Source organism: Aphelocoma coerulescens, chromosome 8 (assembly GCF_041296385.1).
Source record: "Aphelocoma coerulescens isolate FSJ_1873_10779 chromosome 8, UR_Acoe_1.0, whole genome shotgun sequence".
NCBI lineage: Eukaryota > Metazoa > Chordata > Aves > Passeriformes > Corvidae > Aphelocoma > Aphelocoma coerulescens.
The window spans coordinates 937,835-955,675 of NC_091022.1; the positions used below are offsets into that span (position 1 = coordinate 937,835).

Genomic DNA, 17,841 nt, shown 5'->3' on the forward strand with positions numbered 1-17,841 from the left:
GGCTCCCCAGGGAGGGGGTCACATCATCAAGGCTGACAGAGCTCAAGAAACATTTGGACAAGACTCTCAGGCACATGGTGGGACTTTTGGGGGTGTCCTGTTCGGGACAAGGAGTTGAGCTCGATGATCCTTGTGGGTCCCTTCCAACGCAGGGAATTTTCTATTCTGTCAGGGATGTGGGATGCGGCTGGGAGGGACCAGGGCATGTGCGGGAAGCACCTTCATCCTCATCCATCACCCAGTACCTCGGGGTGACACGGCGACCCCTAAACCGAGACCCCCGGCTCGCAGCCCCCCCAGCACGGAGCGGGCCGGGGGCTGCGGGGTGGCCGAGGGCTCCCCGCGGGCTCGGGGCTGCCATTCGCCGCGGCCGGGGGTGGAGGAAGGAAGGAGATGGAACTCGACAGCTGTGCGCGGGAGAGGGAAATTTTCCACCCGAAGCAGATACCGGGATAAATATAAATCACCTCTGGGGTGGCTCTTGGCCGGGATCCCCGGCCAGGGGAGGGTAGGGCAGGGTCACCCCTGGGAACCCGGGAGGCGCCCGCTGACACCGCACGTCGTGTGCCGGGTTCATCCGGGCTGACACCGCACGTCGTGTCCCGGGAGGATCCCCGCTGATACCGGGCCCCGCGGAGAGGAGGAGGGCTCTGCCGCCGGGACAGGGGTGCAGGGGAGGATCCCGGCTGACAGCGATCCCGCCGGGACCGGCCCGGAGCGGGCCGCGAGTGCCCTCCAGTGGTCCCGGGAGGGAGAAGAGAAGGAGGAGGAGGAGGAGAAGGAGAAAGAGGAGGAGGATGTCGAGGAGACGGCGGCGGCAGCCCCGGGACGGGACCGCGGGGGACGCGGGTGGCAGCCGGGCGCAAAGGGGGTTTGGGGGCGCGGAAGGGGTTGCCCAGAGAAGCTGTAGCTGCCCCATCCCTGGAAGTGTCCGAGGCCAGGTTGGATGGAGCTTGGAGCACCCTGGGACAGTGGGAGGTGTCCCAGCCCATGGCGGGGGTGGGACTGGATGAGCTTGAAGATCCACCCCCTTAACCTGTCCCCCTGTGCTGGACACTGGTGAGGTCACGCCTTGAATCCTGTGTCCAGTTCTGGGCCGCTCAATTCAGGAAGGACATTGAGGTGCTGGAGCAAGTCCAGAGAAGGGCAGCAGAGCTGGAGAAGGGTCTGGAGCACAGGAGTCTGGTGAGGAGCGGCTGAGGGAGCTGAGGAGGCTCAGGGGAGATCTCGCTCTCCACAACCCCCTGACAGGAGGGTGGAATGAGCTCAGTGTCAGCCCCTTCTCCCAGGCAACAAGCGACAGGATGAGAGTAAACGGCCTCAACTTGCGGCAGGAGAGGTTTAGATTTGACACGAGGAAAGTTTTTGTACGGAGAGGGTTGTCAGTCTTTGGGACAGGCTGCCCAGGGCAGGCACATCCCTGTAAGCGCTCACAAAACGCGTGGATGTGGCACCTGGGGACATGGTTTAGTGGTGAACATGTTGGTGCCGCTGGGGGAACGTTTGCACTCGGTGATCTCGGAGGTCTCTCCCAACCCAAACCAATCTGTGATTCTACGTCATGTCGCCGCTCGCCGACATGCGGATCCGCCGCCGCCCGGAACCCTCGTGCGCCGCGCGCGTTTCCCGCGGGCGGCGCGGGCGCGCGTACCGAGGCGCGGCGGGGGAGCGCGTTGTCGGGCGGACCGGGGCGGGCGCGGGCCGCCATGGCGTCGCCCCCGCTGTCGGCGGCGGGCGGGAGCGGCGGCGAGCTCAGCTCGGGCTCCGAGGCGGCGGCCACGGGCGCGGCGCCGCCGGGCCGGGACCTGCCCGCGCTCTTCGAGCAGGCGGCCGAGCGGCTCCCCTCGCTGCTGCCCGCCGCCAGCAAGGAGCAGCTGCTCTACCTCTACGCCCGCTACAAGCAGGTGAGGCGGGACCGGCCCGCGGGCTGAGCGGGGCCCCGGGGCGGGCGGGCCGCGCTGGGGGGCGAGGCCGCTGCGGTGCCCCGAGGGGCCGGGCCCGGCGCTCCCCCGCGCCACGTGCCTGCGGGACTGCGGCCCAAAATGTGGCGCCGGTGCCGAGGAGGAAAGTTGCGTCCCGGGCGGGGGTGGGAGCGGCGGTATCTCCCTCCGGGACAGCGGCGGCCGCTCCTGCGGGGCAGGTGGAGGGAGCCTGGTGGGACAGAGCCCCGCGAAACTCGGGGGAAGAGTGGTTGGGAAGTGCCCCAGCGGGAAAGGACCTGGGGATGCTGCTCGACAGCAGCTGAACGCGAGCCCAGGAAGGCCAAGGACATCCTAGCCGGTATCAGCCGTAGTGTGACCGGTGATAAATAGCAGAGAATAGAAATTTTCAGTTCCAGCAGGACCAGGGCACGGAGCGACCCCCTGTGCTGGGCATGGGTGAGGCCGCATCTCAAATTCTGGGTTCTGTTTTGGGCTTCTCAATTCCAGAAGGACATTGAGGGGGTGGAGTGTGTCCGGAGAAGGTAACAGAAGGGTCTGGAGCAAAAGTCTGGTGAAGATCAGCTGGGGGGGCTCCGCCTTGAGTAGAGCAGGCTCAGAGGAACCTTGTTGCTTTCTACAAGCACCTGAGAGGAGGTTGTGGCCAGGTGGGGGTCAGGCTCTGCTCCTGAGTAACAAGTGACAGGACAAAAGGAAATGGCCTTAAGCTGGGCCGGGTGCAGTTCAGGTTGGACATCAGGAAGAATTCCTCACTGAAAGGGTGGTCAGGCATTGGAAGGGGCTGCCCAGGGAGGCGGTGGAGGCACTGTTCTTGGAAGTGCGTAAGAAACAGCTGGACGTGGCCCTTAGTGCCATGGTCTGGTTGTCACAGTGGTGATCGGTCTGAGGCTGGACTCGGTGATCTCAGAGGTCTTTTCCAAACCAGATGCTTCTGTAAATCCAGCACCCTGGTTGTTGTTCCTCACCTCTCACCCTTGCTCAGTGTGGGTGGCCTTGACCCTGCACCCGTTGAACGACAGGAAACAGACTCAAGTTGTGCCAGGGGAAGTCCAGGTTGGATACTGGGAAAAATTTCTTGCCTGAAGGAGTGGGAAAACACTGGAATGGGCTGCCCAGGGAAGTGGTGGGATCACCATCACTGGAAGTGTTCAAAAACTGTGTAGCTGTGGCACTTTGCCATAGGGTTTAGTGGGAATGGGGGCGTTTGGCCGAAGGTTGGACTGAATGATCGTGGGGGTCTTTTCCAACCTTAACGATTCTGTGGCATTGGTTTGGCTTTGGCAGAGTCCACGGTGGCTGAAATTGGTGTGGAGGATCTGTCCCTTGCCGTTGGCAGCGCAGCTCTCAGGCAGGCTGGTGGCCTGTCAGCGTCCCTGAGGCTTTGCAGAGTCACTTGACTGGTAAATCCCACTGCCATGGCTGTGTTTTCCCAGCTCCCTGTGCCTGCTGGGGGATGAGGCTGTGGGACTGGTTGGAGAGGTGGTGCTCAGGGCCCATCTCCCTGTTGGAGACAGCGGGATGTGCACCAGTGTCCCAGGGGTGGGCACTGCCTCTTTGGGGGCGTCGCAAAGGACGCGCCTGTGCAGACCTGTCTGTGGAGGACTGGCGAGTGGGCTGGGAAACGGAGCTGGTTGGGGCTGGCTGTAACCTTGAACACAGCCCCCTTTTCCCGTTCAGGCCCTGTGACCTGAGCAAGCTGTAGGATGCATCCTGCCGAAATACACAATGTAACTTCTTCCTGCTGCAGGGGGAGAAGTTACATGAAACAAACCAAAAATAGCGCCAGTTGCAAAGGACTGTAACAATCACTTAAAGTGGAGAAAGAGAAAACTGTAAGTATTGTTACACCCGGAAGAGGAAAGAGTGAAAGTACAAATAAAGGCTGGATGGAGCTCTGAGCAGCCTGGTGTAGTGGAAGGTGTCCCTGTCCGTGCCAGGGGCTTGGAACTAGTTGATCTTTAAGGTCCCTTCGAAGCCAAACCATTCTATGGTTCTGTGGCTCAAGTGTGTGGCAAGAGATGCTGCCTCAGCCTGAGAACTGAATCCCACTCATTTGGACAAATAGACAAAGCTGGGTGTGCACATCTTCCGTGTATGTTCCTCCCACATGGATTACCTGTGTCCTGCTACTGCTGTGTATAAGTGCTCTCAATTTTTTAGTGCAATATTTAATTATCCTCTAAGCTGGCAGCTCCCAGGCTGTGGTTTGTGGACCAGTAATTATGTTAAAAGCAGGCAGGTCACGTGAGGTTTTGTTTTCAGATTGTGCTTAGCGTTTAAACAGATCTCCAGGTTTCTCTTTCCCTTGTAAGAAAAAGGAGCATAGGAAAAAAAAGTACTAGGAGAATTTTACAGGATGAGATGAAAAAGGCGTCTTTTCTATCATTTTTTTGTCTGTATTCTCAGGATGCTTGTTGCAAATATTCTTTGGTTTTTGCTCTGTTTCAAATGCTTTGTGACTGTCCTGGGTGGAAATGGGAAGGGATTGCTTGCTTTTCAGCTCATGATTGTCCACAGACTCCAGAGGGTTTCCTGGTGTTAGCTCTGTAAAACCAATAAGGAGTTTAATATTAAAAATTGCTAAAATCAGAAGCTGTTTCACTGGAGTTTTGATACAAGTCAGGAAAAGCTGACAATTAACACTTTGTCAGCACAGATTTCCAGCTGCCTTCCACTGAGGAGAACAGGGCACTTCTGTGTCCTTCTCCTGTGTCCCTGACCAAGCAGGATGTGACAGCAAGTGCCTTTGTGCTCCTCGGTTTCAGGCTGTGCTTGGCTCCTGGATTTCTGTGTCTTCCCAGTTCGGAAAGGTGCCATCCCTCTGTAAGAGTGCTTGGGAGTGTAGTGCTGGCACTGGAGATGGGAGAGGTTTGCTAGCACAGCTACTGGCGGGATTATGCCCTGCTAACTTTTAAGTTTTGCAGCATTTTGTGCTTTAAATCAAACCGAGGGCGCTTAATGCAAGTTTTCTGTATTTAATTACGGCAGCGGTATCAGGATGCATAATGAGCTGCTAATATATCACCCCGGTGGACGGTGGAATTGCTGGCACACAAAAGGTGCTGACTCAGATCTGTCCACTGTCCTTGATTTGGCATCCTTGTCTTTTCCCAGTTTAGTGTTTTGTGTCACTAAGGGCTTTGATTTAAGATACAGCACCGTCATAAAAGAGGTGACAGTAACAGCTGAGCTTTCTGTTAAAATACTGTACATTATTTATTTCAAACTGTTTGGGTATATAGGCATTTTCCTGGAATTTTATTACCTTCTATTGGAGGCCATTTCAGGATTTTATTACTTTTCTCTCTGATTTTGTTTATGTGTCAGAGACTTGAAAATAAGGGAATTGCTTAGTTGTCATCTCCAGTGAGGTTTTTAGAAGATGTTGCTGAGTTTATGACTCTGCCCCACAACAGGAGGAAGAACAGACCAGTCCATAAGGCTCTGGACTGGGACTGATTTTTCTTTCCTTCCACTACTTTCTGTGTTGCTTTGGGCAAATCACTGGTCTGAGCCTTGTGTCTGTAGTGGTCAAGTGAAGGGAGCGCTTGCCCATCGTGTTGAGGATGTAGAAATCTGAGGTTCAGAAGGTGCAGTAGTGGAGACCAGTGTAGTAGTGGTGATTTAGATAGGGGTAGGAGTCCAGAACTTGCTGGACGTTACTGGACTGGGAAGACTGCCCTGCCAGGAGGAGGATGTGTCTGTGTAAATGCTGGGGGGTGCTGGCAAGCTGGAAATCCAGTGCTGACAGCAAAATGGGGTTTGTACTGTCCCCGAGTGTGGGCTCAAGAATGTAATACCAGCTTTGCATGATGTCTTTCAAATATTGTGGACCGTGATGCTGCAAGCCTGCCCTGAACACAGGAATTTCTGCTGGCAGCTTCCTGCAGCATGGAGCCGTGTGATGGCACTGACTTGGTTGTTACCAGGGTCACTCTCTGGGACATGCAGTCCCTTGGTCATCATGACCCCTTCTGTGGCTGGTGTTTGCTTGTTCTTCCTTACACCCCATTTTCAGTCAGGGCTTTCCCATGGGTTGGGGCAGAGCTGTGGGCAGGAGCAGGCGGGAATTGCCATCTTGAAAAAGAAATTTAGCTTACTTGGCTTGTGTACAGTGAGAGCTTAGTCCTGCTGTCCAGGGAGGTTCTGTTCCTGTTACTGCTCCACAGGGAGGCTGCAAATACAATTCACCTTAAAAGATTTACAGTCAGGTAGGAATGTTTGGCTGGAACATCCTGCTGTATAAATATATTGGCAGAAAAATTAGCAAAGAGCCATTTCACCACCACCAGGGAGGGGAAACCAGTCGTGGAGTAATGTGCGAGGAGAATCTCAAGGTTTCTCACGGTGTGGAGCAGCAGCTAAAGTTGTATGGAGATGGCGTACACCGTGAACACATTTCTGAGTATCTCTCCCTCTTCTGAATGTCATTGACCTTCAGCTCTCAGGTGAAGGCCTCATCCAAGGTTTCCAGATTTATTTTGGTCACAAATGGAGATGGCTGCAGACACTGCCTGGTTGGGGCTGCCTGGGTCACGTTTGTGCAACTCATGAGGATAGCGCCTGCAGGCAGCTCTGCATGCAGAAGCAATACCAGGAAGTTTTTAATGCATTCTGGCTGTCATGTTCTTTTAATGCAGCTGATGAACTGTAAATGAGGAGGGCTGAGCATCAAGTGACCAGTCAGCACCCTAGAGACCTTCAATAATTATTTTCTGGACACGGAATGAGAAAGTCTTAATTTAAAATACTAATACAGGCCCTTGTCTTTGTGCTGGCTATGGAATAAAGCAGCTTTTGAGGTCCTCTAGGGAAGTAGCAGGAGGACAGAGTCCTGCACAAAATTTTGCCCTTTTTTGTCAGTATTGGCATGTTTAACTGCCCTGCCTCAGCTGTCGGGCTCGGGTCCCCTCTTACGTTAAATTCCTGGTTGGTTTCTCCTGCATTATGGAGTCTTGCGGCAAAAAGAGAGGAGCCAAAATCTTGTCTTTTATTCTTTCCAACAAAACCGCTGCAAGCCTTTTTAATATATCTTAAAATAGCAAGCAGGGCACAAGTGCACTTTTTCCCCCTCTTGATGGATGAAATTTAACTACTGTTCCTTGATTTGTATTACTATCGATGTTACTAACAGTCTTCCCCAATGCTAGAACAGCCTTTGAGTGCCAAATCTCCAGAGAGGAAACTGCTGTCGTGTTTTGATGATGGCAGTGGAAAATTAATATTAAAGCAGATTTTTTTTTTTTTTTTATCTATCTTGGCCAATTTTTGCAGCTTGGCTGTTGAACTAAAGAATTGCCAAGCAGGCATTTTCCATACAGATAATGAATTTGCATTTTATTCCCCTGTTTGTTTTGCTTTTTGAAACAAGTGGTCCGATCCACCTCAGAGCATAGTAGAACATTTAGACTACATGGGTTGTGATTGATTTATAGAACTTAACTGTTGCTAGCCTATTCTATTTCTCCATGAAATGCAATATGTTGTTTTAAAGGCCAGCTAAGATGTTCTAATTTGGATGAATTGCTCACTGGGAGACAGTCAGATATAGAGAAAATTAATTTCAGTTACAGTCACTCATATCCTCTAACACTTTAAATGAAAACATAGTGTAACTAATAAATATCTCTCAGCATGGGCATGCTCTCCTTAAAGCCTGATTAATGATTCCATCCTCAGCATAAAATCCCCACCCTGTTAAGGTGAAGAATTGTTAGTTGATTTAAGCACTTCACCTGCCTGAACACTTGAGCATATTTCATAAAACATTGCTGAATGCAGTTTGGTTTTGCTTGGCTAACAAAACATCCAGCAGCCTTTGCCCACCTCCAGGATGTGCCTGTGTTCCCTCCCTGGGGTCCCCTCTGTGCTGTGCCCTCTCCTACGGGGACTGGGTGTGGTAACTGCTTCCCAGGGGCTGCTGCATTTGGAGCCGTGGTTCAGCTCTGGCTTCTAGTCTTCCACCCATCATCCTTGTGTTAAAAAAATTTTATACGTGGGAAACTGCCTGGATCCCACTGGCACCAAGTCAATTTTTCACTGGCTATGACACTTTTTCCATATATCTGTCCCTGGGTTCTGGCTCGTTCCCTTTCTTCCTTGTGTTTTTTATTTTCACCCCCCACATTTTAATTTCTGCCTTGTTTCTGACAGATTGGTTCATCTCTGGCCCTCGGGCCTTGACTTGTCTCTCACGCAGGGCTCCCGTGCAGCCGGGTGCCTCGGAGCAGATCCAGGAGCTGCCTGGCATTCCTTTGCTCCGGGTTTGTCCCCTTGCCTTCCAGAGGACCTTGAAAATAATTAAGCAAAGTCTGTTTGCTCGAGCTTTGTGTGGAAGCAGGTGAATTTCAGCCTTAATGAATAATCATCTCTGTAGAAACCCTAATCAACAGAATTTTTCTTTATACTGGTGGGGGATGAGGCATTTGGCTGGGTAATAAACATAACATTAGTGAGAAATCACTTGCTGGTTGTCCCTGTGGGTAATGCATGCAAAAGAAATGAGCTGCATAACAAAATTGCTTCCCTTGCATCATGCAAAGAGCACCCAGGGATGCAGAGGTGCTAAAGCAGGGGTAGGATGGGGTTGACGAAGCTGTTTCCCAAAAAAACCTTTCTTCTGGCCTCATGACACAGTTACCCTGAAACCATCAGAACACAGAATTTTCCTTGTGCAAGTCCCCTTTGTTTTGTTCTGACAGAAGGAAATTTCTTTTCTTTAGGTGAAACTTGGAACCTGTAATACCCCCAAGCCAAGCTTCTTTGATTTTGAGGGAAAGCAGAAATGGTAAGAGGAAATCCTTGTCATTTCTAGCAATTTCTGGCTCTACTTTTTGTTGCATCTTGTCTCATTTGTTGACAGATTATGGACCTAGGGGATGTCAGCTTGGAAAGTCTGCCACTGAAGTGGCTTTAAAATCCTTTGTTTAACAGGGAAACGTTTGCAGCTGTGCCTGATACAGATGTGAAATACCAGACTCCTGTATTTACTGTCTTCATCCAGAACTGGCCTGCACACAACAAAAAAGCTGGAGCTCTGTGAACACAAACTGTGTCCCAGCCTGGATCAGGATCCCCTGAAAGATCCTTTCACAACAGAGCTGCACTGACAGTGGCCATTCATGGCCTCAGAGAAAAGTTGACTGTTTCAAGCCGAATGAAAGATGGCTTTGCATGCCCTGAAAGGATTTTGAGGAATTTGTTCAGTGTGTTCCACCGATGTCTCTATAAAACCACCTTGTGCTGTCTCCAAGGGGCTCACTGATGTTTTGCTGTTGCTCCTAGGGAGGCTTGGAAAGCCCTGGGAGATACCAGCCCTCACCAGGCTATGCAGGAGTACGTTGCTGCAGTGAAAAAACTCGACCCCAGCTGGAATCCGCAGGTAGGAAACGTGGAAATATTGTTCGGAAAACAAACCAGAGGTGGTCTTTGTAAAGCTGACAATGGTTCAGCTTCTCACAGGCTTTAATTGCTGCATGGTGAACTTCATTTTGAGCAGATTAAAGTCTAAATTAATTTTTAAAACTCTCCTTTTGTTATGACTGAAGCATGAAGAGCCATCTCTTTCATTCATAATGATCTTCATTACAGTGAGCGCATGCACAGGGTTGGTTTGGCTGTAGTGATCTAATTTATTTTGCTCTTATTGGTTCATGCTGTATTTAGCATGTAAAGACACTTTTTATCCTTTTCTCATCCTTCTCTTTTCAACTACTATTTAAGTGTTGATCAATAGAAAGCAATCTCCATGAAAGTGACGTGAACTGAATGATCAATTCTAAAAATGTTTCCTTTTTGTTTCGATGCAGGAAATTACCAAATCTGATTATGATTAGGTACTCCAACATAACAAGTCTGTATCTGTGTGTTATAGGGAGACTGTACTGTCATTTTAATTAATCTGTCTTTCATCTACCAGGTTTATTACTTGATTGAATCCTTAAGGATATCTCCTATTTGTAGACTGATTTTTATACAATTTTCAAAAAGGATTGGTCTTTAGAAAAAGTATAGCCTTTGGAAATAGAGTAGAGTTATTTCAGTAATAGTAAAATGCTGAAGGCATGGTAACTTCTTCTCAAGGTAGGAAATTTGTTCTTCTATGCTCCTGTGCTTTGGAAGCAAAATTGTGTGGGCACAATCTTATGAATCAACAATTTGATTCTGAGTTATCTTCTGATGCTGTTCTTGAGACTTAAGGTTAATTTTTTTTACATGTTTCATGCCACTGACAGTGGTTTTGCAGCAAAGAAACGCTGGCACTTAGAAAAAGCCCTTTTTAATGGCCTTGGAGAAAAATATTTTAATGTGCTGTGCAGTTAGCCAAAGCTGGCTGCTTGCTGGGTAAATTCTGGTGGAATCTAAAATTCTCATACAGAAATAAAGTAATTTGTAAAAATCCATGTATAATCCTGAATGAAGAAAGTGTCAAGTGAAACACATGAATAGTAATTTAAAAATGGAAAAAAAAATTCAAACAAAATACCCAGTGCTTTCCTGAAGAAACTTCTCAGCATGGTGACAGGCTTAGCTTTTTGGGTATTCCCTTCCATTTCTTGCCTCAGAGAAATACTTACTGTCACAGTAGTGAGGTTCAGGTTACACAGCTGTCACCCAGGAAAGAGGAGTAATCTGTCGGTTTTTACAAAACAAATATATTAGAGAACCCGAATAGCAAACAAAGAAAGGTTGGCAGCACTGTTCCTCCCCTCTTCCCCTAAATCGAGGAGGTCACCTTATGTCAGTAATGAGTATTTTAGACCAAACCACTACACCTTAGCAGAAAATGTGATTTAAAAGTTAGCATTGAAGTAGAGGTGGCATTGCTTTCTTCACAAGAATTCACCTGTCCTTCTTACTATGGCATCCTTGTAATTCCACTTTTATAGGACCAAAATGCTGTCAGGAGTCCTCTCTGATGCATCTCATGCTGCTCTCCAGTTTTTCCTTCTCCCCACCAAATCCACGTTCTGGAGCCACGAGAGGGAGCTCTGTTCTTTAAAATGATGGAGATGCATGTGTCAGGGGATGGAGATAAAATAGCTACTTTAGTCTTCAGGTTTCAAATTGGATTTATAGAAAAGAGCTGTGGCTACATTACAAGGTGCTTCATCACTGTCATTGTGTCTCCTTTACATGCTCATCTGCTGGGTTCCTTCAGATTTTTCTTAGGTTCTGTAGATCGTGAATGAAGTACTCCAAGTGTCTGGTTAAAAGCAGTATAAAGTGCATGTTACAAATTCGAAAAGTTTGGCTTTCACATCATTATGAATCATAAACAGTAATTACAGTACAAAGGTGTGCAATTTCTTATAGTGCGTCCTCGTAAATTTTGCTATTTTAAAGTTTTCTCAGTGTTCCCAAATTTCTTTATCTTCAACAGTTCATATCATCCATTAAAGTTGCTCTTTTGTGTTATTTTACATCCTCCTCAGTCTCCTGTTTCATATATTTCCAAAAGGGCTTTATTGTCCTGATCCTTTAGAATGAAATATGCAAAATTTTAAGTTTAAAAGCTGCTCATTTTTTTCATAGGTTCATTTTTCCCTTAGCAGATTTGCTGCTGTTCTGCAGTCTTCAGGCTATCAGTACTTTTGTTAGTAAATAGAATGGAACTAAATGCAGTATTTCTTGTGCAGTCCAAATAGATCCACTTCTTCATTCCTTTTTCTTGTTTCTCCATTGGTTCATTCTTTCGTATTGCAGTTTCTTTATTAGTACATTTTCAGCATCAGACTGTTCTTGCTTTAATTTAGTATCTTTGTTTTGGATGGGGGGAAAAAAAAATCCAAAAGAGTTCTGATGCAGTAGGACTGCCCTGACTTTGTGTCCAGAAGCAATGAGGACTCTAATAGCAGCCAAAATCTCACCTGCTGCTTCCTGTTCCTGCACTGAGTTTGGACTACCCACACTTCATTAGGAGACAGCTGAATGTGGAGAGGCAGCAGCTGTTCTGTGCCCTCTGAAGTTTGTGTGATGTTTTTGACCGTATCTGCTTGGCTGTTTCCAGTGTAGTTTAATTTCTTTTTCACCCTTGCTGCCCGCAGGTTGTCTCACAGTCCTGCCTAATCTTCTCTCTCAGAGCTTTGTCTAAAATCTGGAAAGAAATGATCACACTGCACTTATTTTGCCATTTTATTTGCTGGAAAATCTTTAAAAATAACAGGTAACCTGGAGGATATTTGAGGTGATGTCCATTGTCTTTACATCCATGAAGCCACGGGAATCTCATGGCTGTGTTTGTCTAGAACCAATAATCACAATTGCCTTTCAGGATGTTTTGCAATTCAGCCCCTCTGTGTTGGCCTGATCTTACTGTGTGTTGTGGGTTGTTTTGTTCCTTTTCCCAAGAGCAGCTGTTAGTAGGAGGTCAGGAATATTCTTTTCCATGCTGTCTCCATTCTCCTCTTGATGCAGTCTTCCTTTGTCATCTTCTACTTTTTAGCACATCTTTTGTTTCTTGTGAGTCATTCCTTTCAGTCTGAAGTTCCAGGCAGTGGAAAGGTAATTGCTTGGACCAGCTCAGCTCTATTTGCATATTTCAGAGACATCATCTGTCCTTCAAGTCTATTCACTCTTCCTCCAGAACAGAGAATAATTTATGAAGCCATTCTTTTGCATTCTCCAGCCTTAAACAGAAACATTTCATGCCGTCAACACCTCCCACTGCTTCAGGTCCTTTACAAAGGAAGATATGTCCCGGCTGCTTCTCTTCTCCCATGTTCACCTGTCCTCTTCCTGCTTTACTGGCAGCGAATGACAGATGCTTTTGGTGGCTTTGGCTGGTGTGAGCGTGGTGGTGATGCTCACCTGCCCTCCCTGCCAGCACCACATGCCCGTCCCTCTGGCTCTGCATTCCCCCTGGCTGGTGCTGTCCTTCAGCCTCAGTGGTGGGCCCAGGGGCCTGGGGAGTATCACCTTCATGAGCTGGGTGTCTGGCATCTTCGTGCAGTAGCTTTGTTCTCAGGTACATAGCTGTGTAATTGGGCACTTCAGTGCTTGCAGGTTTTGAGAATCGTAGTGGCTGTGTTTCCATTCCCCCATATACCAAAATTCTCATCTCTGCTGTGTATTGCATGGCACAAATCCCCACTGGCTTCAGGCACCCAGATTTTTCAAACCCAAAGAGGCAGAAGCAGGCCAGCACTTCTCTTCTCAGCGGCATCAAACATGTCCCTTCCAGTGAAATCGTGTTGCAGGGGCCGTGGGTGGAGGTGTGACACGACACCGCAGCGGGGTGGCCGGGAGCTGTTATTGATCCCTTCTTGTAACGAGATGGTTATATGGCACAGCTCAAACAATAAAAATAAATAATAAAAAAAGCATCCAGATTTGCTCAGCACATTTAGCCTTCCATTTGCTGATTGCAATTTTGGCATCACTCGGTTCTAAATATTTCCTTTTCCTATTTCTTATATTGCGCATTTACCAGTTCCAGTCTGAACAGCTTGTCACTACGAACTTCAGTGGCATCCTTTCCCAAACACTTAGAGGCCTCTTCCTATTTGCTTTGAGTGCTGAAACACATAGGAGAACTTAATTATTTTCTATTTATATATCAAAGTTTACAAAGTTGGCGTTTTAACTTGTTTGACTCAACTTCACCACTAATGCAGTTAGTAAGGTTCCTGCTGTGCAGTGAGGAAAGTTGGAGATCAGGAATCTGAAGAGCAGCGGCTTCTCTCAAACGCAAAGTGGGAAAGAGAGCTCCACCTCAAAGAAAATAGGCATTCACCAAACATCTTCTTAGGCTCTTAAAGGTGTGAAGTCCCAGTTCTGATGTTTACAGGGCAGAAAGCTGCCTGTGGGTTTTTTTAAATACTATTCTGTGCCTTGTTTGAGTAGGGGAGGATTTATTTCTCTGTACTCTGTCCAAGTGTGAATGGGACTAAAATCCCTCCTTTGTTGGGTTGGTGTGGGAGCACCAGGTCATGCCAGCAGAGGACCCTTGGGGAACAGAAAGTCTCATGAAACAGAGTAAAACGTCAGAGTGAATAAAATAGCAAATGCACAGTTGCTGCAGGCTTGGAGCAGTCCAGTAGGCTGGAAAGCCTGCGGGAATGAAACAAATGGACTTGTCCATTGGGTGTTTTTGCAGGAAGTACTGCAGGGGGCAATATTTGATAAGGTGGGTGGCCAGGTACCCTGTGCCCAGGGCTGGGCTCCATCCCTTGTGCCTTCTGGTGAAATAACCTTTCTCTGTCACATTCATATGCAATCAGCAAGTTGAAACTAAAATGTGGAAAAGAGAATTTTCAATTCGGGGATACAGTGAAAAGCAGGAGAAACAATTCCTAGATTTGCAGCAGAGCTGAGTTTGTGTGTGTGCTTTTGGCAGGTTGCAGCAGGTGTTAACTGAATTGTTTTAAGAATTGATTTAAATTGATGAGCCTCTTGTATTTAAGTTAGATCTCCCAGGCAACTTAGAACCTCTGTAACGTAGGACCTCCAAGGGAACTTCAGCATTTCTGTAATGACTCAAATACAAACTGTGTTTCCAATGGCATTAAAGAAAAACATTTGGAAATCAAAACTTGGAATTTTTCTTAAATGGACTCATTGCTCAAGTCTGTCCTGTTGATATCTGGAACAAGAAGCTTTGATCTTTTGCAGCTTACAGGTTTTATGTCTGGTCAACTTCTAAGAATTAGATTAGTGGCTGGTAGATGCAGTTTCAGGCTGAAATCTGTGGATTTCTTGGTTAGTTCTGCAGGCCAGTGGAACTTCTTCTGGAAATTAAGAAATGCATTAGAAAAACTCATCTGTAAACAAAATGAGTGCACCCATGGTATTTTCCTGTTTTGTCTATCAGTCAAACAGATGTCTCCCTCGATAATCTGGTCCAGCAGCCACTGTTTGTGGTTGTGAAAGAGCAGCAGAGTGGTGTGGGCAGGATTACAAGGGGGATGGGAAGAGCAGGAAGGGAAGAGACCTGTTTGGGTCTCTCTCTCTCCCCATCACCAGCAGCAGTAAGCTCACATACCTGCTTCGTTTGGGGAGATATCTCAATTTATGGCTTGCTGTGCTGCGAGGTCAAAAACTTTGAAAAATAGCGACTTTATTTCTTTTGTAGTATAAAAGCAATTTAATTGCATCGTGTAAAATGGGCACTAATCAAATTATGGCTATGCTCCCTAAAGTTTGCTGTCCTGGGCTGTGCTAATGCAGCACACTGCGAAGAGGAGCTGTGCAACAGTGCTGCAGGGGCTTTGCTCTGCATGTTTCTTTGTGTGGATCCTGCTGTGGCACTTCATCCTTAGGGAATTTCATATCTGACTTTTTGCTTGGGGTTTTTTACAATAATAATAATAATTCTTACAAAATGTAGGAAACAAACATCACTGTTTGCTCTACGTTTTTGGAAGCTCTTATTTCAGTGGTGACCACGTTGGAAGAAGCCTGTCACTGAGACAATGTGTAAACTCTAATCAAACTCTTCCCCTTTGAAAACAAAATGGAACAAAGCCAAACCATCAAGCTTGTATTTTTTTTTTTAATTATTATTCTTCTAGCAGAAAATGAAGCACTAGAAATTAAGATTAAAACCAGAAAATTGATACACTCCAGGCTTCTGGCTTTGGGGCATGTAAGACTACAGTGTCCTCCTGTTTTAGACAAACTGCTGAGTTGGTTTTTTGTGAATCACACTGGGGTATGTAATAGTTTTGAGGGGTTTTATATCCTGAGATGGGTTAGATCTTAGCACACAGAGGGATTCTTCTGCCCTGCCCTGCTGCCTTTTGCCAGCCGTATGACGGACAATCTCTGGCATGCAAGTGGAGTTAGTGGGGGATGCAGCCTTGCTGTGGGAGGCAGTTCTTTACTGTGCATGGCTCACAAAACCTTGCAGTTGGTGTACTCTTCACTCCTACTTGTGAGACTACAGGTGGAGCGGCCCACCTGTTTTATCCAAGTTGGAAAAATGGCACTTTATTGTATGCACAAGTTACACCTTAAGTGCTTTGCTTCTGGAGCATGCTTTCAGAACCAATTTTTCTTATTAGCAAGGGGATGTTTTGTAGCTCCTCTTGTGTCAGAAACTAAAATGCCTCACTACAAACATGAACTAAATTTCCCCATTCTTCTGCAGTAAAGGTGGGTAGTGTTGCTTTGCTGTATCTTCTCGTGAGGAGTATGTGCTGATGCTTTGAGTCCTTGATATATATCCTACTCACAAACAAAGCTGTCCATAGGTGATTTGCTGCCTTTCTGTCCCTGCCTTTGCACGTGTAATCTAGCAAGTAATGTGTTCTAGCAAGTAACTCACCTGCCAGCCACTGGGGTGCTGTGCTGGTGGGGCTGGCATTTTGTCTGTGGACAAGTTTGATAAATCACAGGGCTTTTTCTTTCCTGCAGTCTTTTATTGTAGAGCACAAAACAAAATGCCAGACCCCCAGTGAGATTTTCAGTTGTTTGGAATTGTGGCTCTGGCAAGCTGTGCAGAAGTGAAGAAGTTAAAATGAACAAGCAACTCACAGTAGAAATATAAACAGCTGGAATATGTGTCAGCCTCCCACCCCCTGGGAGTCTGTTGGATTGTTCTCTTTGATTTTACATCTCTGCAGAAATTTATGGTCTCAGCTTCTTTTATTTATGACATTCTGATCCTCGACCAAGCGATTGATTGAAATACAACAGTGCCAAGCTGCAAGTCTGTATTTCAGAGAGACTGAAGTCTAGGAAGCAAACCAGCAATGCAGTCATGGATTGAAGGCTGCACTGGAATCCTGTGCAGAGGTTGCCCACATTTCTATGTCCCTAAGCTTTATCAAAGTAGAGAATTATTATGACAAGGGTTATGCCTTCTCTCTCCCTCCTTTTAAGCTGCCTGTTCTTGCTGAAAACATACTGTACATTAAATATGCAATCTCACTAGCCCTCCAATGGGCTGACTTTGGCTTGTAGAAATGCTAGTCCATATTTTTCCAGCTCAGATCCAGCAGTTTCAATGTGCTGTTGTTAGTGTGCTGTGAGTAGCATAACATATCCTCTTGCAGCTGCTTGAATGTAACAGTAGTGGGTTTTGAGAATTCCAACCAAGGAATTGGGGGCATCCCCATTTTTTGGTTACCAATGCAGTGATTTGGGTTAAATATTTAATATTTAAATATGTTTCCTTTTGAATACACCACTGAATTAATTTTCATCATCTTACACTGATTACAGAAATATATACTGTTTGGAATGTATTCAGAAAAAAGGAATAATTAGAGGCGTTGCTCTGCCTTGCTGAGCGTGCTGCTGCAGCAAAGTGATGTGTGTGGCATCCCAGCATCATGATTCCTGGCCTGCAGGTGGATGGAGACACTGCATGCTAGCCAGATACACCAAAGGCAATTGGAAAAAGAACAAGTAAATTTATATATATATATATATATATATATATATATATAAAATCTCAAACTATTGGCATACAGCGATGACAAGATGTAACAGACTGAGACAAAGCACTGTACTGTGTAACTTTCTGTGCAGCAGGGAATTTGTTGCTTTTTTCTTTTCCCTGTGATCATTGTCCAGAAGTAACAGGTTCTGCTGCCTGGCTGCAGTCCCACAGCACCTGGTTCTTCTGTGATCCCACGGCTGTGGGATTGGAAGCACGGGATGCAACTGAGCTCTGGGATCTTAAAACTTCACTTGGGCAATTGCTCTCCTAGCTGAGAAAGGATCTCAGGATCAGGGAAGGACTTGATCACCAGATCAAGTGTAAGTTGCTGCAGATCCTCTGCTAAAGGTTGTTGCTTCTGTGGCTGAGTTGACAGAAAATGGTTAAGTGCTGATATTTCCAGGGAGGGCCTGAGATCTTGGCTTAAACTGAGATAACTTAACTGAATTTGTTAAAACTTCAGACCAGAGGCTGAAATGACTGAGATGCAACCAGAGGTGCTCTCTGTCATTTCTG

The 17,841-nt window shown here is 46.9% G+C and overlaps 1 protein-coding gene across 2 annotated transcripts in view; it reads left to right on the forward strand.

Moving 5' to 3' along the window:
• Window positions 1-1,691: 1,691 nt before the first annotated feature.
• Window positions 1,692-17,841, forward strand: part of ACBD6 (acyl-CoA binding domain containing 6) — an 81,568-nt gene continuing 65,418 nt past the window's right edge. For both annotated transcript variants that reach the window (XM_069023150.1, XM_069023151.1), the window contains exons 1-3: window positions 1,692-1,904; window positions 8,663-8,727; window positions 9,225-9,321. In XM_069023150.1, the coding sequence (XP_068879251.1) occupies window positions 1,707-1,904; window positions 8,663-8,727; window positions 9,225-9,321 (360 nt within the window). In that variant the 5' untranslated portion in view covers window positions 1,692-1,706. The remainder of the gene's footprint in view (window positions 1,905-8,662; window positions 8,728-9,224; window positions 9,322-17,841) is intronic.